Source organism: Myotis nattereri (assembly GCF_964212035.1).
Source record: "Myotis nattereri genome assembly, chromosome: 1".
NCBI classification, from domain to species: domain Eukaryota; kingdom Metazoa; phylum Chordata; class Mammalia; order Chiroptera; family Vespertilionidae; genus Myotis; species Myotis nattereri.
The window spans coordinates 25314891-25338062 of NC_138075.1; the positions used below are offsets into that span (position 1 = coordinate 25314891).

Consider the following 23172-nt stretch of genomic DNA (forward strand, 5'->3'; position numbering starts at 1 on the left):
TGGTATGAGCCACTCACTGCACAAGGGCAGCTGAGGGTCCATGGGAGCTGGAATCCAGCCTGGGCTTTGCGTGGCCAGCTGTGCATCTGTGGGGCCGGGCCCATGAGAGGGAGTCCTGTTTCTGTCTCTGACAAAGCTGCAGTGTGGGCTGGCTGAGCCGTGCCATGACTTTCACTTATGTTTGGTTCTGAACCTGGGCCCTCCCTGTCAAGTAAGCAGGGCTTTGCACAGGCTTGGTGGTTCCAGTCGCCAAAACCACACAATGCTTGGCCCAGCCTGTCCCCAGACATTTGCTTTGTGTATTCAAGGTCTGGGTGATTGAGCAGGAAACTCTTATTGGAAGGAGAAGCTCACACAGAACTGCCTCTTTTGGGAGTTGCAAGGCCCCTCCTGCACACAAGGCGCATGGCCCTCGCAGCACCCATGAACTGCATTAGACAACCCTCCAGGATCTCATGTCACAGGGGGCGTCTGTCACCTTCGACAGGTAATCCCTCTGTTCACGATACACCTGAGACTTGGAAAGAACAATGTGCTTTCTCCAAATGTCCCTCCTTTTCCAAGAAAAGGAAGGACATTTGCATGGGAGAAATTTGGATTCAGATTCAGTATTGATAAGAAGCTAGTTGACGGAGCTAACCAACCACCAAGATCAACATTTCTTGCTACCAATTAGTCCTCAATAGCAGCTGGTCTCATATTCTTGATCCCCGAGCTGCCCAGCTTCACGCCTTCATTTTCCCATTATTAGCCCCAGGACATGGATGGTCTTTCCACACATCTTTCCCAGCACCGTGACAATGCTACTGAACTAGCCTTTTGTTGAGTTTTATACTGCACAGTATCTAGCAGATGAAATATTCAGGTTGACTGCCTTTTATAGAAATCAAGCACAGGCATATTGGCTGATTAGAACCCTGGGTTGAGACCAAGTTCTTGGGATCCAGCCTCAAATACCCTGAGAGTTGCCATTGTTCTATGGCAGTGGTTCTCAACCTGTGGGTCGCGATCCCTTTGGCGGTCGAACGACCCTTTCACAGGGGTCGCCTAAGACCATCCTGCATATCAGATATTTACATTACGATTCATAACAGTAGCAACATTACAGTTATGAAGTAGCAACGAAAATAATTTTGTGGTTGGGTCACAACATGAGGAACTGTATTTAAAGGGCCAGAAGGTTGAGAACCATTGTTCTATGGCCATGGGCTGTTCCCTCAAACTCAGCGCCTCTTATGGGGATGAGGTGTCATCCCAAGAGCACAAGCAGCATGGATGAATCAGTGCAAATCCATCTCCATTTCCACCACTGGAACCAAAACACCAGGACGCACCACCCACTAAAGTCTTCATAAAAGAACAGCAGGAAATTTAGGAATTTTTTTTTTTTTTTTTAAGTTTGGGCCTTTTATCATATAGCTGCTAAAAATTTCAAGAGCTTGGGAATTCTTCTCCTTCAGTCAGCCCTGAAAACACCTCTGTAAAATCTCCCCTGTGCACACTCCAGACGCTGGGAAGGTGTCTGGTGCTTTCTCATTCCAAATGCTTCGTTAACAGACCTTGGAGGACCACTGAACCAACACCACTTCTGGGATGAAGGGACATCGATAAATGCTCTTCCCAGAGCTTCAGCAAGATCATTCTCACCTTTCCTGTTACCCACTTCTCATGCAAAGCAGCCTGGAGATCTTTGGATGTCTCATCTTAATACTGGTCTTCCTCTCTCACACCCTTGGCTCCTGCGGCCAACCTGGAGGGCCTCCATGGGGCTCTAGGGTTCTGCCTACCCAGTCTCCACTGACAGACCAAGTTGCCTTCTAGTACACGCAGGGCCTGTCCACAAAATCCCTAAGTATCCTCTGCCCACACATCCTGGCCTCAAAAGAAATGGAGAGGAATAGGTCCCTACCGCCCTCTATCAGGCCTCGCCTTAGATAGCCTGTGGCACCTTCTCCGCCCCGCCCCCCCCCCCCCCCACCCCAATCCTCACCCGAGGATATTTTCCCATTGATTTTTAGGGAGAGTGGAAGAGAGGGGGAAAGACAAAGAGAAATATCGATGTGAGAGAAACACATCGATTGGTTGCCTCCTGCATGAGCCCGGACCAGGGCCTGGGCTGGGGAGGAGCCTGCAACCAAGGTACGTGTCCTTGACCGGAATCCAACCCAGGGCCCTTTGGTCTGCAGACCGATACTCTATCCACTGAGCCAGACTGGCTAGGGCCTTGGGGTGCGAAATCACATGGCCGTGGCTAGCCAGCCATGAAGACCGACAGGGGACCAGCAGGCCTCACATTCTGCAAGTTCTGACTTTTCAGAACCATAGAGAGGGAGGCCAAAGAAGAGAAAAGATGAACACCCATATTTTAATTGTCACCTACTAGAGCCACTATGATGTTTACATCTAGCAAATTCAAAATGACGTTTAAATTCAGCTAAAGTGCATCAAGTTTCACCTAGGCCAGTGATGGCGAACCTTTTGAGCTCGGCGTGTCAGCATTTTGAAAACCCCTAACTTAACTCTGGTGCCGTGTCACATAGAGAAATTTTTTGATATTTGCAACCATAGTAAAACAAAGACTTATATTTTTTATATTTATTTTATATATTTAAATGCCATTTAACAAAGAAAAATCAACCAAAAAAATGAGTTCGCGTGTCACCTCTGACACGCGTGTCATAAGTTTGCCATCACTGGCCTAGGTAAACAACTAGGTTGCTCTCAACCCAGAATTCTTAGGTTTTATGCTAAAAGGCTGAAATAAAGATGCTAATCACACAGTAGTCAGGTTTTACAAGGACTTCTCTCTTCAACGGAGGGGGGAAAAGGCAAGCGGGCATCAGAGGGTTCTCCCCTTGGAAAGAGAAGAGAGGCCAGTTCCATTCGTGGGATCCCTGCTCCCGGCTGCCACGTTAGTTCCCTCTAGTTTGATATGAACAGCGCAGGCGGGGCCCAGGCACTCAGCAGCTTGTAAGTGAATGACAAGGAAGTGAATGAGTGGGATTGAATTCTGCGCACCAAGCCCTATGCCCAGATCTTACAGAGAACGGCATGGAAAGGAGAGATGGGTCTGTGTTGTCCTATAGACCGTAGAACCGAATCTCCGCTGTGCACCATGGGAAGACTATTCATTCTGCACTCTCACCTGTTACCGTGGGGTCTCCTATGTGCCCCCGCACCAATCTCTACCTCATCTAAACTCGGTGCGCATGGGGTAAGGCCACTTCCCTACGGGGCTGGTGAACCCGCAGCCCATCATGACTCCCTCAAGGCCTTGCCCCTGGGAGTACAGGGACAGAACAGGGACCTGCTTCCCCCTCCTCCCCAGGGCCACCTGCCCTCTTCTCCCTGTCACGCTACGCACATGAGGCCGACGAGGACGGTAAGTCATGCAGAGGCCACTAACACACGCCAGCTAGACCATGCAGCACGGCCACCTCCTGCCCACGCGAAAGCCGCCTACACAGCAGCAGCAGCAGCTCGCGGCCCGCTCCCACGGGCCGGCCGGCGTTCACAGAGGGAAATTTGGAATGTTTTTTATAGATGAGCTACGGTTCCGAGCCAATTTATTTCGTGAGACAGTTCGATGGCCTTCTCCCTGGGCTGCTGCAGAAGATGCACAAACCGCGCAGCCCCCAGGGCGGCGGGCGGGTCCTCTCTCCTCGGAGCCCTGCACGGAAGGTCAGAGGCGAAGCTCGAGGCTGGCGGTCGGGTGTGCACCTTCTGCAGAGGGAGCCGCTCGGTCTTTTGCAAATCCATCCCTAGAAGTGAAGCTGCAGACACTTGCAAAAGAAAAGGGATGTGTTGAGGGGGAAAGCACACGACGCCCTCCCACCCCAGGGGGAAGGACAACATAAAAGAACTGAGAAAACCAAAGGCACGTGAGGGGACAAAACCAGCTGCACTTACCACACTGCGAGTGAACTTTTCTAAGGAAGTTCTACGACCTTGCTCACTTTCTGGCTTTAGGAAAAACAAACAAAAAAAAGGTAGGGAGAAAAATACAGGGAAAAAAAATCTTCAGCTTACACGTGGTTTCCACACAGCACAGCGGCAGCAAATGGACAGAAAAGCAAAACAGGGCGCAGAAACGGGAAGAGAGAAGCAGCCAGCGCTGTATGCGAGGGTCAGTGGGGCAGACAGGAAACAGAAGCCCCGGGAGATGCTGCTCCTTGGAGCAGCGAGGGGAAGGTGTGTGCGCCTCCAGGGCTCATTAAACGTCCTGGGGGCCCTCAGGGTGTGCTGATGGGACGTCAAGAAGTGGCTGAGGGTCTGGGTTATGACTGTTCTCTGAGATTTGCCTGCCCAGATGCAGCTAGAAAGTTTGCTACCTTCAGTGACTCCTTCATGGCCCCCCAATGGCTCTGATTCTGGGTCCTTAGAGTAAGGAGGGTCTACCCACGTCCTTTGCAAAGGGACTTGGACTTCGGAGGAAGGTTCTGGAAAGAAGATGCTCTCAGTACCCAGGCAGGTGACCCCTCCCGAGGTTTACTCACAGTTGGCTGCAGGAGGGGCAGGACTTTTCTAGGGAACTCTTAGCTGAGGGGCCCCCAACTGCGGCAAGAAGAGGCAAAGCCCATGGGCACGCCCTAGGGCTAGGCGCTCACTACTAGCAGAGGAGGAGACAGGTGTGGTGTGCAACTGACTCCCCAGGTTTTCTGCTTGTTCAAGGAGTTTGGGGAGAGAATTATACCCCAGAGACCTACTAGTTTATCCTAGAGCCCTGTCCCAGGGCCTAGAGCTCAAGACTGGGAAATTTGGAGAGAAGACCCTCTCACATGGACACATACACACACACACACACACACACACACAGCAAATAATGGGAATGAGGGAGCTGAAGAAGCAGCCTTGGGTCTGTGGGTTGCAGCATGTGCCGGGCGCAGAGGGGGCTGGCCAAGAGCAGCCACCGGCCCTTGTGGACAGGTCAGAGGGCTCCCTTGGCAGTCATGTCCCTCTCCCCTCGGCTGGCTGCCCAGAGACAGACAGGGCGTTGTAGAAGGAAAACACGACATAAGGACCCAGCACTCAGAGCCAGGCTGGTCTCTCTCCTGGCAAAGGGACCGAAGTTTCCCCAATTGGCCCTGAGAACCACACCAAGTGTCTGCTCTAGGGAGGCAGAACTCAGCTTCAGTACAATGGGCAGCCCCAGGGCATACAGTTGGCCGAGTCAGGCCGGTCCAGGCCCTGCAGCCAGTGACCTGTGCTTGTCATCCCTGGGCTCTGGCCACCGAGGTGCTGCTGGCAGAGGGGAGCCCTTGGTGGGCTCAGTCGGGTTCCTCTGCCTCGCACGGCCTCTCCCCTCCCAGGATCCTGGTACTTAATTGTCTTGGAGGAACCGTCAAAACCCAGCTCACTCGCCCTGTGGGAACTTGGTTCATCAAAGTGACTAACCTTATCTTCCATACTTAGCACAGAAGGTGAGCCAGGGATGAAGGCTGTGTCTCCAGACCTTTCTCAGCAGAAAAGTGAGGCCCATTCATATCCCCTCTCTTAGCAGGAAGTGTGACTCTCCCACACCTTTTATGACCTGGACAGTTATAAGCCCATCCCTGAAATCCGAAGATTCTAGGCCTACCTGGAAGTGCCGAGTCACAAATCCAGTCCACGCCTGGAGACTCTCGGGAGAAGTGGGGGGAAAGGCAAGTTTTGTCACTGTTTTTGGAAACAATTAACCCCTGGCTATTGACAGGGTGTCAGCATCTGGGAGGGCTTTCTGTCACAAGAATGGCCCTTAATTTGGGGGTTGGGCGGATACTCCCGATGAATTTCATTGGCAACATTTCACAGGGAGGCCCTGGGTTCCTCCTCGCTGAAGCCTCCTCTACGGGAGGATCTGCAGGCACAGGCATGCCAGCCCTGCCCAGAGCTGGGCTGCGTTTTCTCTTTGTGCCCAGACCCACAGGAGACGGAACGGCCTCTCGCTGCTGCTGGGCGTATAGATGGGCCCAGGCAGCTCAGCCCACAGAGCCTCGGGATTTCCCCAAATTGTGATCAGTTCTGGGTCTTGAGCCACAGAAACAAGAAAACACTTACTTGGACATTCTCCCGTGAGATCTGGGCTGGAGACACCCAAAGTCTCCATAACCTTCCTTGAAAAAAATGGGCATCAGACCTTTGTTGGAGCATCAGCCGCTCCTCCTCCCGCCTCTTGCAGGGAACCGGCAAGAGGCCAAGATTCACATTCTCCATCACAGGAGTGACATCTGAGAGGCCCCTGCTGAAGAGGTGAGGCCACCGAGAAGCTGAGTTTCTGACGATCTGGCTATTCCAGGTTCCTTTACTGTTCCCCAGACTATCAGGGGTGTCCTCAGGGCCGCCTAAGGGCAGGAGAGCAGAATACATATGCTCATGGAGACTCTGGAGTTATGTGGTACCAACCAGATATGCAGACAGGACCCTGGCACAGGAGGTGGACAGAACACGGAGGGAGAAAGGCTACGTGACCCAGAGGCAGCCCACAGAGTGTGGCGATGGACACCACGTGCTGAGGGCCTGGGGTCGGAAGGCTGGGAGCAGAGAAGAAAGGATGACGATGCTTATATTCCTTAAGGCGCATGGCATGGAAGTCGTGGAATTGGGTGCAAGGAGAGCCACAATGAGCCACACGCGGGCCTCAGATCAGAGCTGGAAAGTGCAGAGGATGTGCAGGAATCATGAACTGCTTTTTCAGCCTCCCCCTTCTCAGGCCCCAGGCCCCTCTCGACTCTTCCTTCCCTCCTCCCAGGAACCCAGATGGGTTCATCCCTGCTTCGGTCACTCCTCACCACCTGCATGCTGAAGGTCCCTGGGTCCCCAAATCCAGGTGCTAAGGGCTGCCGGGAACCACGCCATAATTCTCAGTGGAGGAGGGAGAAGGAGCTAGGATTCCGCTACTTCTTGGTTAAGAGAAAACACAAACACTGTGGGCGGGTGAGGGAGAGGAAGAGGGTGTCAAGGAGGGGAGAAGCCCAGCAATGACTTCAGGTGCCAGATGGCCCCTTTGAAACCTACAAGGTTTTCTCTCCGTCTCTGAGCTGGTGAGGGAGAGACACCTGTGGGGCAGGGGCTGAACTTCCTAGTGAGGGGCTCTCTCTGATTTCCTAAGGGGTTCCCTGGTGTCCTGCCGGCCCGGTACTCCTATCCTGAGCCACTGTGGTCACACTCCCTGCTGTGGGCACGGCACGCAGAAGGAGGTAATGAGCACATGGAGACAGGATGCCACACCATGGGCCTGGGGGTGGTGACAATCCTAACTGTCTTCCATTGGAGCGGGAGCAGAGAGAGAAGGGAAAGAAGAAAAGAAAAGGTAAATAAAACCCAAGGGATGATATTCTCATTTCACACCAGCAGCAAGCAGCAGGCAAGGATCAATAGTGCTAAGAAAGGCAAGCCTGCCCTTTCCAAAGATACCTTCTTCTTGGCCAGCAGCAAGTCCTGGTAAGCATTTGACCGGAGGAAGCGGGCATAGCTGTCACTCTTCATCAGCTTGTAGATGTGCTCCTGGGAGGGAAGGAGGCAGAAGACACAGAAGGAACTGTCAGCCAATACTAAAGGGAATTACCACCCAACCAGCCACCATTTTAGGAGAGAAATGAACGATGCGAGGTAAGCTTGTGTGCACCTAGGAAAACTTGCACCGTGCTTGTTTTGTGCTTTTGTCCCACCCAGAAACACCAAATAAAACATATCTTATCTCTTGGAATAAAAGGCCTTTGAGGATCGTGTTCTTGGTGCCATGTGAGGACGCAGTATTGCTTAATGATTAAACCACAGGCAGAGCAACGAGAAGGGACAAACTATTGACACACTCAACCACTTGGTTGAACCTCAGGGAATTACAGTGAGTGAAAAAGCCCCAGAAGGATACGCACCATAGGACTCCCCTGAGGTAGCATTCTTGGAGTGACAAGTTACAGAAACAGATGACAGATTAGTGGTTGCCAGAGATTAGAGATGGGAGAGGGAAGGAGAGGGAAGGGAGGTGTGATTAGAAGACAATAGAAGGATTCTGTGGTGATGGACTAGCTCTGTATCTCAGCACGTCTTACACATGTGATAGAATTGTACAGAGCTAAACACACACATTACACACAAGTACCAGTAAAATTAGGAAATCTGATAAACTCAGTGGATGTAGCAATGTTGATATCATGGCTATGACGTGATATCAGTTTTGTACTACAGTTTTGTACGTGTTACTGTTAGGGGAAACTGGATAACTGGTATATCTCCGTATTATTTCTTAAAAAAAAGAAAAAAAAATATATATATATATATTTCAGAGAGGAAGGGAGAGGGAGAGAGAGATAGAAACATCAATGATGAGAGAGAATTGTTAATAGGCTGCCTCCTGCACGCCCCCTACTGGGGATCCAGCCTGCAACCAGGGCATGCGCCCTGACCAGGAATCCAACTGTGATCTTCTGGTTCATTCTTCAATGCTCAACCACTGAGCCACACCAGCCGGGTTGTATTATTTCTTTCAACTGCACTGGAATCCAGATACATCTCAAAATAAAAATTTTAATTAAAAAAGAACTCCACATGCAACGATACAATCGGATCGGTTGTGCATGTCCAGGCCACCAGCTCATCCTGGAAGGGTGCCCTTGGAAGCAGATCATGGGGTACGTGGACAAGTATGCCAGGTCTGAGGCTCACATCCAGGAGGGCAGATGCTGTGGCATGGTGCCTTCTCTTCTCCTGGGCTCCTAGAGGTATTTACATTCTGGCTTTGGCAACAAATTTCACCCTTGACTTCCAGCTAATCCCATAGCCTCCTGGTCCCTTCCTAAAAGATCTGTCCTCACTAAGGACAGAGAAAGCCTGGTTCATTAAAAGAGGGTGTTTGTCCATTGAAAAAGTGTTATCAGTTGAAGTGGAATATAGCTCAGCTGCACAGGAAGCCTGGCTGTTGCAGGAAAGGACCTGTGAGGAGGGTGGGTGGGTGGGATTGTCAGGTAGATGGCCTGGTAAGGGAGCATCTTCCCAGATGTACATCATAGTTCACACTATGAAGCTGGACCAGAGCTCCAGTGCTCGGGAGAAGGGAGAGCTGGGCAGGGAGGAAACGGCTCAGCTGAGTGCTGGACTGGTCCTTAAGCGCCTCTTCCTCCGGGACTCTTCCCAGGGGAGGGGTGGGAGGAGGCACATTTCAGAGATACCTGGCCAGACTGCTGGCACATCCCAGAGGAAGCTGGGGCAAGACCCTCTCCCTACCCACCACAAAGGAAAGTGGAAACAGAGAACAGGAAACCCCTTGGGCCCCATGTGGATCCCTCTTCGCCCATCTTCAGTTGGACCATAAGCAGACCTATCTGGGCATCAGCTTCAATCTTCCTCATATTTGTAAAGGCAGGGTGCAGCTCTATTAACGGGAATGGGCCCACTGCAGGGAGCCAAGCGGAATTAACTAGTGGCTTGGATCACAGCCTGCTTTGGTAGTCCAGATGTGTTCAGATTTCATACATTTAGTGAGAACATGCCTCGCTGTTTTCCTGTAAATTTCATACAAAAGTCTGGCCCACTCTAGTTTTAAGTTCCTCGAGGGAACAATATGTTTTTATCTCATCTATGCATAGCATCCAACACAGGGTCAAATGTTAGTGGAACTTACATTGTTTCTTGGTTCACAGAAATGCTTGTTTGAATTTAATGTTCAACACATTTGCAGGCTCCATACTAGTTTTGGTTTCTGACCTGATCAGTTTCTGCTCTCTGCTTGGGAGGCGAGTGGGGATCACGCTCAGTCCCTGGGAAGCCCATATGTGAGCATCTTGGTCCGTCCTGATGGCCGCAGAGCCCAGACTGAGGGACATGATGGTCTTTGTTTGCATTTTTTGTCTCTTTAAATTGTCCTAGCACTTAATTCTTAGGTACAGCAGTAAAAAAAGAAGGATCGCTTTCTTACCCTTTGAGACAGCATGGAGGGACCTGGAGAGTATTATGCTAAGCGAAATAAGCCAGTCAGAGAACGACAAGTTTCACATGATCTCACTCATATGTGGAATCTAATGAACAAAATAAACTGATGAACAAAATAGATCCAGAGACATAGAAGCATGGAACAGACTGTCAAATCTCAGAGGGTAGGTGGGGGTTGTAAGAGATCAATCAAAGAACTTGCACGCATATATGCATAACCCATGGACACAGGCAATAGGGTGGTGAAGGCCTGGGGAAGGAGGTGGGGTTGGGCTAGAAAGGGTCAATGGGGGGAAAAAGGGGGACATACATAATACTTTCAACAATAAAGATTAAAAAAATTTTAGGTACAAATGTTAACTCAGAGGAAAAACGACTCATACTGTCTCCTTATTCTCAGCTCCGGCATCACTTCTGTGTGGCCAACATAGCTAGGTGGCTCTTGACTCATCTGAAGAGACCTGTCAGTAATTCCTGGAGCTCCTCTAAATCCCTGTCCAAAGCAACAGGTCTCTGACTCTTGTTCTGACTTCTCGGAGGAATCTGAATGCCCAGTATGTCTCACAAAATACCCCATTACCAAGAGGCGGAGGGAAGCCTCTCCTAGCCCAGCCCTTCTGGCCTTGGCAGCAAATTCCACCCCCGCTCCAGCTAATTCGTTCAGCCTCATCATGGGCAGGAAAAGCCTAGTCCACTGAAAGAAAGACCTTATGAATTAAAAAAGAGCAGGATAAAGCAGATGCCTAAACACTTAATCACACAAACATATCAGCAATTATTTATTGAGCATCTTGTAGGTGCCAGGCCCTGTGTCAGGTATTGAGATTACAGCCTGAGAAGTCAGAAGAGGTCCCTGCTGTTGTAAAGATTCTATGAGGCAAGACTGATGCACAAAGATGCATCATGGACGGCTGCTATCTAAGTCGTCTCAGACCCAAGTCACTATTTAATTTTGTTTGGCTCCTTGCAGGGGCCCATTCCCATTGGTAAGGTCACACTCTGCTTTTTTAAATATGGAAACACGTTTGAGCTAAAGGCTACAAAGAAGTGAACGTAGAGAGTGCTGTGAACGGGTGTGAATGGCCAGATATGGGGAATTGTTGTCTATCAACCAGAAGGGTCCTCATCAGGGTAGGAAGGTCTCAGCAGACAGAAATGGGAATTGAGGGTAGGACAGCTTGGTCTTGCTGCTGTAGAGATTTGTCAACCAGAGCAAGGAGGAAGGAGAAGCAGACAATGGTGGCCTACTCTTGGGGGTGGGGGTGGGGGTGGTGTCAATGTGGGTCAGAGGAGTGGTTGTGCATCACTGTTGTCCTCCCCAGGTCACATGGACAACGTCACAGCCAGAACCAAGGTGGGGCTGGTGTGGGAAGAAAGTAGGAGGGAGAACATGACCTCCTGAAGGTGGGTTGCATAAGGTGATCTTACTCTGCCAACCCTGTTGCTAGTCTCTGGCCATCACCAGGACAGTCTCAAATTCCCCCGTCAAAGCAGAGGCAAGGCGTGGTCGGAGAAAAGCAGAATCAAGAACCTCTGCAGATCTCCTGTGCCCCCTGCAGGGCCGGGCCTTCGCCCTTCTGGCTGGGCCTTCCTTTCCCACAGGCTACAGACCCAGGACTCCTCCACCCACCTCTCCTCCCCCAAGCAAAGCGATGGAGCCTTTGATGTACCCAGTTCTGGAGCTCTGTTCCTTCCTCCTTGCCAGCTTTGTCTTGGAAACACAAAGACAGTAAACAGGGGGTGGGTGAATGGAGTACTGAGGTTTTTCTGGGAATGAGAATTAAGATAGGACTCAGGGTCTTTGGCCAGTTCCCAAATGCAATGAGTTTATCACTGCCAGGGACAGCAAGTGTACAAAGCTTTTGGCAGTGACCTCTATTGATTTATGGGGGGTTCTGGTTTGTTTCCCCTGCTCTGCAGACAACTGTCTTAAAGGGAAATGTATATCCAGAATCCGCAAAGAGCAGGAGAGCCACCGGTAACACCAGCCAGCCCCTCCAAGAGAATTCCCGAGGGGCTAGAGAAAAAGGAGCTTGCACTTTTCCTCTTCTTCTTTCCCTGGTTTTATCTTTCTCCCTCTCTCCTCCCCTTCCTCTGTGTCCTTTTTTCTCTCCCCTCCCTCCCTCCTCCCCTCCTTCCCTATCTTCCTCCCTTCCTCCCTTCCTATCGCCCCCTCCAGCCCCCCCCCCTTCCTAAAAAAGAGATGATGAGTTGACTATGAAAGCAGCACCACCAGGGGCCACACCTGCCTTCCTGACATGGGGGAGGCACCCACTCCAGCGTGAGATGGCTCTCCATAGGCTGAGAAACATGCTCTAGAGCTCCAAGTCGTACTGACCATCTCAGCCACACTGCCCAGAGGGGCCTCTCTTCTCCACCCTCATTTCCCTCCTGGGGCCTGGCCCTGGGATAGGGAATGGGGGCAGGTTGGCCTGTCTGGGAGGTGAAGGTGGAAGCAAAAACAACTGACATCAGTAGGGCCCCTGGCACTTGTGGGGGCCGGAGGGAGTGAGCAGGGCAGGCTGTCTCTAAACCACACCTGCCACAAGTCAGATGTTTGGCCGGGACAGTCCTCATTTGGAAATCTCTTTTGTTTTTAGACAAAACACAGGGACCCTCACAAGTGTTGGGAAGGTGACCAATCAGACAGTTGCCTGAGGCCTGGGGCCCCAAGCATGCTGGAGCAGTGCTTCAGAGCACCCTGTTTCCTCTTTGCTGTGGGTCCCTAAGACAGCTGAGATCTCATTTCCCAGCTCTGGGACGGCTGCCGAGAGCCCGTCCTGTGAGTCTCAAGTGTCCTACTTTTCTTTCCCAGGTGCATGTGCCTGTCTCTGCCCGCCGTCCCCGAGCTTCCTGGAACGACACGCAGACTCTGGGACGTGCTGAGTCCCTTGGAGGAAGGTGACGCTGAGGGGCAGAATGTGATGCTGCTCTGTGGGGTGGTGCAAAGGGAACTGGGCTGGCAGCTCAAGGCCTGGACTCAGGTCCTGACTCTGCCTTCTCCCAGCCCTATCACCCAAGCAAACGAAGAAATATAAGTGAAAGCACTGCAAAAATTATATACATGTAAGGTAATAGATATCACTGGACTTCACGGTGGGACTGTTCTTGCCAGAAGTAGATGGGGATGAGAGGAAAGGCTGAAGGTTCCCGGGGGAGGAGGAAAGGTGAGCAGAGCCCAACTATATTATTTTAGTTGCTGTTGTTGTTTGCTCTGAATCAGTGCTTATGTTTAAACCAACCTGTTTTACAGATGAGGGTATGAAAACTCTAGAAGGTTAAGTGACTGGCTCAAGCACAGACCAAGAATTTGAACCCAGAACTGTATGACTGCAAAGCACAGCTCTTCCCTTGCAACATGCTGCTTTTCACTGTCCTTGAGTCGGGAGTTTGAGGGGAGTTAGTGGTGCATGGCTGAGACAAAGTCCTCAATGTGGGGCCAGAAGAAATGGTAAGGATGTCCTCTCGAGTCCTAACCGGAGCCACCCTAGTAGGAGACCGCTGCTCCCCATTCCCTTTCGGGAACCATTCGCTACCACCATGGTCAATGATGGTAAGGGATAGGTCATCCAGGGTGGCACAGGCTCTGGTGTCTCACCTCACAGGTTGTGTACAACTTGTCTTTCATACCAGAGGAAGGTGCCCAACCTGGCAAAGCGCTGGGGCCCTTGGGAAGTCATAAGCAGCAAGTCTGTATCAAAAAAGTTACCCAGGAGCTCTCCTTTCAAGAGGCTCTTGAACCTCCTAAACGAAAGGTCTTCAGACCTTAGGCGTGGTTAGCCAAAGCCTCAGGAAAATTGACATCTTTTCCAACATAGGTCCTACAGGAGGACGGAGGGCGGGGCTGCACAGTGGTGGAGAGGACATATCTGCTTAATAAACACAGGAGAGGCATCACGGCAATATGGACACCCACTTGGGTCAAAGACAGTAGCTTCTTGTCCTCATGGATGCAGCTTTGGATGACCGTCCTAGGATCATGTGGATCTTAAATAAGAAGCCCCCATTTGAATTTCTTTGTCCTTCTAAGCAGGGCCTCAGAGGACCTTTTCCACATAATGCAGCATTCAAGTCATAAGAGGGTGTAAGAGTAAATTATCATTTGCCTCTACCCTGCAAAGCATCTGGATAAACATGTTTAATTTAACTGGCCAAAGGGCACAGCCTATTGATGCTGTTCAGTCCCCATGCTTAGATAAGAGTAGCTTCAAAGTTAGCTTTGCATATTGCCTTTTAGCTGCCCAAATATCAGGGGCATTAACCTAGCTGTTTTCCTTTTCCTCTTCAAGGTCATGGGGCTTGGTGCAAGAAATATATGCTCTGAAGCCTCAACAAAAACACTTTGCAGTTTTCTGATGCCTTCTCTCCAGGAACTACTAGTCTGTGGGGTAATAAACAGAACCCGACCACAAACAACTGATTTGTTCTTTTCAAAATGCATCCCACCCTCTGTGGTTCATCTCCCTGAAATAAAACCACCCACAGGACGAAATGAGTAACTCCTGGAGCAAGCAGAGCCGTGGCGTTCTTTGTTAAAATATGTCTGGCATGGGAAGTCTATCAGGAAATGCCCTCCAATCGAGGATTAATATCAGGAAACTTGGTGCAGTCTTGTGATACTGGCACACAATGCCACCACCTCCGCCACTGGGGCACGGACGAACAGCTTCCGCCAGGCCAGGAGACTTGGATTTCTGAGGCATTGATGGTGAACATAAACATGTGCTCCTTCAGGCTCTGGTGTTTAAACAATCAAATGTTAGAAGCCTTGCATTCCTTAATCAACTTGCTTTTAAATATTTAAGGTTAGGTAATAATAAAGACTTTTGACTAAAGGCTTCTTGTCTGTTCAAGATGGGTGTAGACTTCAGGGTGTGTTTTTCAGCTCTTGCATTATCCTGACCTCATTTTGGCTCTGAGATTGCTTTTTGATCTTTTCATGCACAGATGATGGCCAACTAGAGTTTTGGTAACTTAGATTGAAGTCTGCTTAAGGGGAGGAACCCTCCTATGTATGGTATATTCCAAGAGCCTAGAACACCTGTACCTTACATGGGGATTCCAAATTTTGCTGAATTGGCATATTGGAGACATTTAATTAACCTAGTATTGATCACCTACTGTATATGTCCCCTACGGTTATTTGACAAGCTTTTTCAAAGTGAAAAGTCAAGCCCTAGCTGTCATGGCTCAGTGGATAGAGCGTTGGCCTACGGACTGAAAGGTCCTGGGTTTGATTCTGGTCAAGGGCACATGCCCGGATTGTGGGCTTGATCTCCAGTGTAGGGCACACAGGAAGCAGCTGATCAATGATTCTCTTTCATCATTGATGTTTCTATCTCTCTCTCCTTCGCCCTTCCTCTCTGAAATCAATAAAAATATATTTTAAAAAAAGTTAAAGCAACAATATATATTTTTTAAAAAAGTGAAAAGCCAAGGGACAAATTGCGCCCCCCCCCCCCCCCCCCCCGCCTCTAAAATGATAGGTACAGCTGAGAGTGCTATAATTCTGGGCTGAGTTGTCAAGAAAAAATTTTTTTTAAACCCAACTATGTACAGAGCATTACTTCAGTGTTGTAGGGACTTATAAAAGGAAAAGAAGACAAGACCAAATGCCTACTCCCATCAAAGAACTTTTATATCTAGAGGTGCTGGAGGCTCAGACACTGTGGATTCAGGGCGAGGTGGGCATCTCAGCAGATAGCATGGGTCAGGAAAATAGTGGGGCTTGGACAACTAGGAAGCCTATGAGAGAACCTGCAGGGAACAAAGCCAATGGGCAGAGTTGGTCCACCCCATTCAACTGTCAATCCATTTGATGAACAGATTTCCAATCCAATCCAATCCAATCCAATCCAATCCAATCCAATCCAATATCAATGAAGTGTTTTCTTAGGCCTGCTCTGTTTTGTTTGTAAAGAGTGATGTACTTTTAGACAAGCTCTGCCTAATGGCAAAGAGCCACCGGGGCCTTCTAATTCCTTTGCAGTTCCCTCAGTATAGAACTCTATAGCCCACAGGTCGAGGTCTCCCAACTTCAATGGGAGAGTGGATGTTCATGAAATGGATGGATGGGGTGAGAGACGAATTGAGCAGACCCAGTGACACAGTCCTTGGAACATCATTGGATGCTCTGAGACTTTAAAAATTCAAGCGAGGCAGCCACTGCACCAGCCAGTGGACTCTCATCTCCCTCCTGCAGTCTGTGGAGGCTCTGGGAAGAGGCAAATGCCCTAAGGAAGCCTTAGGTTCTTGGTGCTTCCTGTGGTTTCAGTCTGTCCTCCAAAACACGCCAGCAAAGCTGTGGACCGCACGCCCCGAGATTGAGATGTCGCTTGGCTCTAGCTCACTCTGCCCACCACCATCTGCTTCCCCCTCTTGTAGCTCAAAGCCTTCAAAGCTTTCCTACTGTCTTCAGGGAGAAAAAATTCATATTTCTTAGGATGACCATCTAGGCCCCACAAATATGGCTCCTATATATTTTTTTCAGCATTCCGCCCCCCCCCCCCCGAACTCCTTTCAAGAGCAGGCATCTTCTTGGGAGAACTCTTTTTTGATCCAGCTTGGAATTATGAGGCCCCAGGGAATGCAAGAGACATTAAGGTTTGTGAGCACACATGTATGCATATGTAGCACTTTTTACTTATATAATTTTCAGAGCTACTGGCTCCTCTGATTCCTCAAAAATCCTTAGAGGGTTGAAGAGAAGACACCACCCTCATTTTACAGATGAGGAAACTAAGGCACAAAGTGAAGGTCCTTGACTGAGAACACATAGCAAGTGGGTGGCAATGCGGTCCTCGAGGCCCCACGGTTGGAAATAGAGATTTCAACCCCCGACATAAAGAACTGAGTCCTTTAAAGAAAAAAAATCATGGCCGATTTTTCCTTTTTTTCTCCTCTCACAAGGCTAAATCTGTGAAATTGGAACAATACAGCAAACAGCTGAGGGCTATGGTCACAGCCCACAGACCTTTATGGAAGATTTGGTCTTGGCCCAAATTTTCAAAAAAGCCAAATGGATCAGCAAAACACAAGTGCAAATGCTGGGCTCCTGCTGACAGGGTAGCTTGTGAAATATTTCCACAGGAAGCAAACACAGGCAATTAACTTTGCTATAACAATGCATGTGGTCAAATGAAAACCGAATCCTCAGCGAGAGCCTGCACCCCGCCCCAGTCCCCATTTCAAATGGATCCATAAATCTGGCCAGGCCTTCATCTGACTACTGACCCCTAATAATAGGGCACATGCTCACACTTCCATCGGCATTCTGACTGGGGTGGGGGGCGGGGAGGGCTCTGAGAACCATTGTGACCAGCTGAGGAAGCCACCCAGAGCTCCTGATCCCAGGTGGGGTCGGGCCTTAGGTGTCACCATTCCCACTTGTCAGATGGGCAAGCTGGAAGAACGTCAATGTATAATCCTAGACAAAGTATGTGGCAGAAGTAGAATCAAAGCCTGCTCCTTGACATTGGGGACCACAGTTTCTACAGCTCTCAGAATAACAGCCAAGTCCTCAGCACTGACCACCCAGGGGCAGTGTGATCTGAACAGCAGACCCTTGGCCGGCAAGTTGGGAGAACTGAGTGCAAGTCCTGGCTGGTAAGGGGTTGCTAAGGATCTCAACCGCCTTTCCTTACCTGGAATGTCAGCATCACAGCTGTGTAGCCGGTGCAGGCAGCAGAGGGGGCCAGGAAGGGTAAAGCAGTGTGAGTGCCATGGTGCTGGCTGACTTCTCCTTGGCTCACTCTATGCAGAAACCTTTGCAGATGGGGGGTGAGGGGGTGGGAGGGTAGGGGTATGGGGTGTGTGGCAGGGTTACTGTTACCACAGCAAGATGAAGTCTCCTCTAATCTACTCTCCCAAATAAACTGAAGATGAATCACTCCCAGCCCTCTATCTCTAGCACTCTAGATTTCTTGAAGCATTTCAATGATTTTCATGAATAGGAATCTGAAACTATGGCTTGGTGCTCAAATCCAACCCACTGCTATTTTTTTTCATCTCTCTCTCTCTCTCTCTCTCTCTCTCTCTCTCTCTCTCTCTCTTCCATTCATTCATTTCTTTATGTCCCGCAAGCTAAGAATTATTTTACTATTTAAATGGCTGAAAAAAATTAAAAGAAGAATAATACTTCATGAAAAGTTGTATGAAATTGAACTCTGTCCATTAAGTTGTTTTGGATCATAGCCACGCCCACTCGTTTATATTATTTACATTATGTTGTTGGAGCGTAGTTGCTTTTATATGACAGAATTGAGTAGCAGTGACATAGACCATATCATTCACAAAGGCTGAGCTTTATACTACCTGGCCCTTTACAGAAAAGTTTAGATTTTAACCAACCCCTGGTTCAGTGTAAAAGGCAGGCTACAGAATCATTCTATTTGCATAATCACCCTATACATTTTAATTGAGGAAGAAAATACCCTAGAATAGATGTTATCTCTGAGTGTTAAGGTTATGTGCAATTTGAATTTTTTCACCAAACATGTTAAATATAAAAGTATAAAAATATTAACAACATTAGGAAAATAAAATAGTAAATATTTGTCATCGCCTACAGTGGGTCAGACACTTTTAACTGCTGACATGCTTCATTTCACCTAATCCCCTTTTTGCCCCCATGCATAAGTTTCTCTGTCCTACAGATGAGGAAGGGAAGACTGAGTTTGAGTAATTTGCCCAAGGTCACAGCACGAGTTAGAAGCAATTTGTACATTTATGGTGGGAACACACAAACAAAAGGGAGCAGGTTGGAAACAGAAATTGGTTTAGGAAGAGTGTTTTGTTTGAATTCATAGGAGACCAATCATAACAGATACTGAGGAACTTAGAGGTGCTTAGGGTACCCTCACATCTAGTCTTCTTCAAGAATGAGATATAATGTATTTGGAAGTAGCCGAAAAACGGCAGCGCACTCTACCAACAAAGGCTGTGTATTCAGAAACCTGTCAAGGCACAACCTGCCAACTCCCCAAGACTGCCCATCAAATCCTTCTGGAATCGGAAACCACATAAAATGTCAAGAATAGAGGACTGATAGACTAAACTATGGCGCTTCCACACAATGGAAGCTATGCAGCAGTGAAAGAGCCAGGCAAGAATCATACTGTTGCTGTTGCTGTTTGTGTTGGCATTACGATCTCGAGTCTGCTCTGTGGTAAAGCAGGATAAAGTTAATGAGCAATTACATAAAGTCTGAATGCTATCACCCATGGCACCCTTGAGAGCCAGGATTCTCAGTGTAGAGAAAGGAGGCACAGATGTGAGAAAGAAGAGGTTAACTAAAATCCCCTGTTGTTTTCATTTTGAATAGGAAGTATCAGTATGAACACAGAATGTATTTTTATCACCAACAACCACCACGTATTTCCTAGCTCTGTCCACAGAAGAGGCCCAGAAGCAATGATCAACTCAGGAACAATGAGCATCCCCAAGTGCTCAGGTTATGGTCCCTAAAGACCATTTCCCTCTAAGACAGCAGTTCTCAACCTGTGGGTCCCAACCCCTTTGGCGGTTGAATGACCCTTTCACAGGGGTCACCTAAGACCATCCTGCATATCAGATATTTACATAACGATTCATAACAGTAGCAACATTACAGTTATGAAGTAGCAACGAAAATAATTTTATGGTTGGGTCACAACATGAGGAACTGTATTTAAAGGGCCAGAAGGTTGAGAACCACTGCTCAAAGAGAAACCAGGAATCTTTGGAGGAATGGCTGGTTCCAGGTCTGGGGTAGCCCTGGAGTGTCTTTGCTTCCTTGTTGTTTGGATGATATCAGACTTACTGGAGTCATGAGAAGGAGCCAACCGGCCAGAGATGGCACGATTCAACCATCAATAACGATAAACAAAATGGATTAAACCACACCAAGAAATCCTAATTGGCCACCACTGGTCAATGATAGTAAACCACTCATTATTTTGATAACTGGCAAGTAAAGGGAAAGAATCAAACATTTATCTTTTCTTTCCTATATTACTGGGTAATCAAATAATAGGGGTATTTGACTATTTGTATTTCAGCTAATAAGAGAAGAAAGAGTGATAGGATTAGGACACTACCATTTTACAATCTCTCATTAAATAGTGGACATGCCGAAACCAGTTTGGCTCAGTGGACAGAGCGTTGGCCTGCGGACTGAAAGGTCCCAGGTTTGATTCCGGTCAAGGGCATGTACCTTGGTTGCGGGCACATCCCCAGGAGGGGGTGTGCAGGAGGCAGCTGATCGATGTTTCTCTCTCATCGATGTTTCTAGCTCTCTATCTCTCTCCCTTCCTCTCTGTAAAAAATCAATAAAATATATTTTTTAAAAATAAAAATAAATAGTGGACATAAGCAATAAACATCAGTGGCTCCTAATACCACAAAAAGAGAGACAACTGGACATTATGCTCTTCTCAGAAAAGAGCACAGTACAACCTGAGTAGTGTTGCCCACAAAAATCAAACGTAAATATGATTAAATATCCAAATCAAACTACCAATTTATAGGAGATACAGATGGTAGAAGAACATGCTACAGAGCACCACAGGGCTGCAATCAGAAAAAACCCAGACTGTGGGAATCTCTACAAGACCAAGAATCCAGTTTCTTCATCAAATAAATTTTGAGGTGGCAGGGAGAGGAGGGGGATGCAGAAGAAACCTATAGACTAAGGCATGTAGAACTCAGGCCACACAATCTACTGGGATGTGTGGCCCTTGTTTGGATTCTGATTTTAAATCTGGGTGAAGAAAAGGCACTCATGGAACTATTAGAAAGGTGAACACTTGCCTGACGCTTGATGATATTAAAAGATTATTGCTAATTTGATGAGATGCGATAATGGTATTGTGGTAATTAAACAAAAGGGTCAGTTTCTCTTAGGGATACATAACTAAGTATTTACAATAAAATTATATAATGTCTTGGTTTATATATGTGTGAATATCTATAATTTTAAAATTGCTTTAAAATATCCCAGTGGTGGCTGAACAAAGTAAAGGGGCACACAGAGAGGATGAGGTCAGGCTTGAATTGACGCTGAGGCTGGAAGAGGGTCCATAAAGATTTGTTGCTCTGCTCTTTCCACGTTCCAACATTTACAAGTGTCATCATAAAACATTCAAATAAATCCTTCCTAATGTCATGCTCAGAGAGATAACACCAAGGCTCAGTGCACCGTAGTTCCGACCAGCATCCCTTTTCTAATATTTCAGGAATCACGAAGGGTTGAGCTTTGTGCTTTAGCTTTTAAGGGGGGTCTCCATCCCTCCCCTCATCAGGACAGATCAGTATGTGCTTAGGAGCCTACATGCTAGTACATACACATACACAAATCTATCTGAAAAAAATATTTTTCATGACAAATATTTTGCTTTGAAGCTGCGAAGGGTGTGAGGGACTGGGACTCCATGCAAAGACACAGAACAAAATCTCCCTGGCACAAGCATTCAGTGAAGTTCATGGCCAGGGTGAAAGAAAAGAAGGTTAAAGTGTTGAGGTTGGTGGGTGTTCCCATCCTGACGTTCTAAGCAAACAACCAGGCAAATCTGGATGACCAGGGACACTGGTTGTGTTTTCATGGCATTATTCGCATCGGTGCCTCTGAGATTCCTGAATTTGATAGCACCGTCACCCCCTGGAGGGCATACGTTCCAAGACCCCTAGTGGATGCCTGAAACTGTGGAGAGTAAGAAACCCCAGTCAACTTCTTCAGCTCTATTGGAAATGTGGCGGCAGCTTCTTCGCCCGCAGACGCAGCCTCTCCGGTAATTTTTGTGTTTTTCAGTCCAAACCTATTCCTGAATTTGTGTGCCCATCCCTTCCTGCAGTAAATGGCTCCGTGTCACTTGTTTCAGGGGGTCCCGTGCTGAAGTATTCGTACAGACTCACGCTTTCGGGCGCAACACGTTGCCATCCACACGCCTTCTGTTCATGTCTTCCACCCACAAGCTTGGTGCCTGCTCCGTCTCAACTAAGCACTTATCACGCATTTTGCAGCTTGAGGTGCAACAGCAAAATGAACACGAATTTCTTTTTCCTTCACAATTTCACAGATAGAAGTTTCATTCTTACCTTAGTTCTTAGCAACCACAGCATACGATGTTTTTTCTTTCCTTTCTTTTCTTTATTAAGTGGAGAACTTTTACCTTTTTACTTAAAGGAAGCACTTTGCGATTTCTGTGTGGCAAATCTGAACTGCCAACATCACTACTGCTACACTTTGGGGCCATTATTAAGGAAAATAAGGGTGACTTGAACACAAGCTCTGTGAAACCACGCAGGTTGGCCTGACAACTGACGGCAGCGGCTCAGTGACTAGTGAATGGGGATCTCTGACGTGTGCATGTGCTGAACAAAGGGACGAACCGCGTCCTGCATGGGACGGAGCAGGATGGCACGAGATTTCATCCTGTGTCTCAGAACGGCGCACAATTGAAAACGTAGGAGTTGTTTATTTCTGGAATTTTCTATTTAATATTTTTGGACCATGGTTGACTGCAGGTAACTGAAACTGCGGAAAGGGAAGCTGAGGGTCTGGGGGTGCTACTGTCTGTGGTTTGGGGAGCACCTCTCTATTCCAGGCCCTGTGCAATGTGATAAGGTACCACAAAGAACGACAAAAAGGCCCTGCCCTCCAGGAGATGACAGGCTAGTGGGGGAAAATGACAAGTAATTTCACCAATGGGTGAGGTGCCGGGAAGCCTGGGGGTGGGGGGCCTCCTACCCCTGTACCCTCACTAGGGCACAGATGGTGGCGAGGGGTGAGGCTGGGAAAGAAACAGAAGCCACAGACATCATCCCAAACTGCCAGGGAGGGCTGGGAGCCACCGTTTCTAACAATAAGCATTAAGTCAATTTCTTATTTCCTGGCCCCTAACTTCTATTTCCTCCTTCCTTCCTACAGCCAGTGACAGGGCTAAGGTTTTATCTCAACTCTCTTCACTTCGCTCACCTGTGGATCCCGCAGAGCATCGGAGTCATTTGTCCTCCCGCAGACACTCCAGTTGGCCCCCACCCCTCGCCCTTACCTGTGGTTTTACTTTCTGCAGTTGTGTTGCCTGTGGTCAACCGTGGTCTGAACATATTAAATGGGAAAGTCCAGAAATAAACAGTTCCTAAGTGTTGCATTGTCACTGTCCTGAGCAGCGTGAGGAAGTTTTGCTTTGTCCGGCCCCATTCCACTGGGGTGCCCCAACTCCCCTATCGGCCCTACTCTGTGACGCTCCTCCCCTGTAGGCACTCAGCAGCCGTCTCCAGTTATCCAAC

General features: G+C 48.4%; 1 protein-coding gene across 11 annotated transcripts in view; it reads right to left on the reverse strand.

Moving 5' to 3' along the window:
- The window catches only part of RGS6 (regulator of G protein signaling 6), a 488382-nt gene that overhangs the window by 21287 nt on the left and 443923 nt on the right, over positions 1 to 23172 (reverse strand). For 5 of the 11 annotated variants that reach the window (XM_081100538.1, XM_081100535.1, XM_081100536.1 and 2 more), the window contains exons 16-18: positions 7393 to 7482; positions 3910 to 3963; positions 2603 to 3782 (exon numbers count right to left, since the gene is read on the reverse strand). In XM_081100538.1, coding sequence (XP_080956664.1) covers positions 3762 to 3782; positions 3910 to 3963; positions 7393 to 7482 — 165 coding nt within the window. In that variant the 3' untranslated portion in view covers positions 2603 to 3761. Of the gene's footprint in view, positions 1 to 2602; positions 3783 to 3909; positions 3964 to 7392; positions 7483 to 23172 lie in introns of those variants that run through there. The other 6 variants (XM_081100532.1, XM_081100529.1, XM_081100534.1 and 3 more) reach the window with 2 other exon arrangements.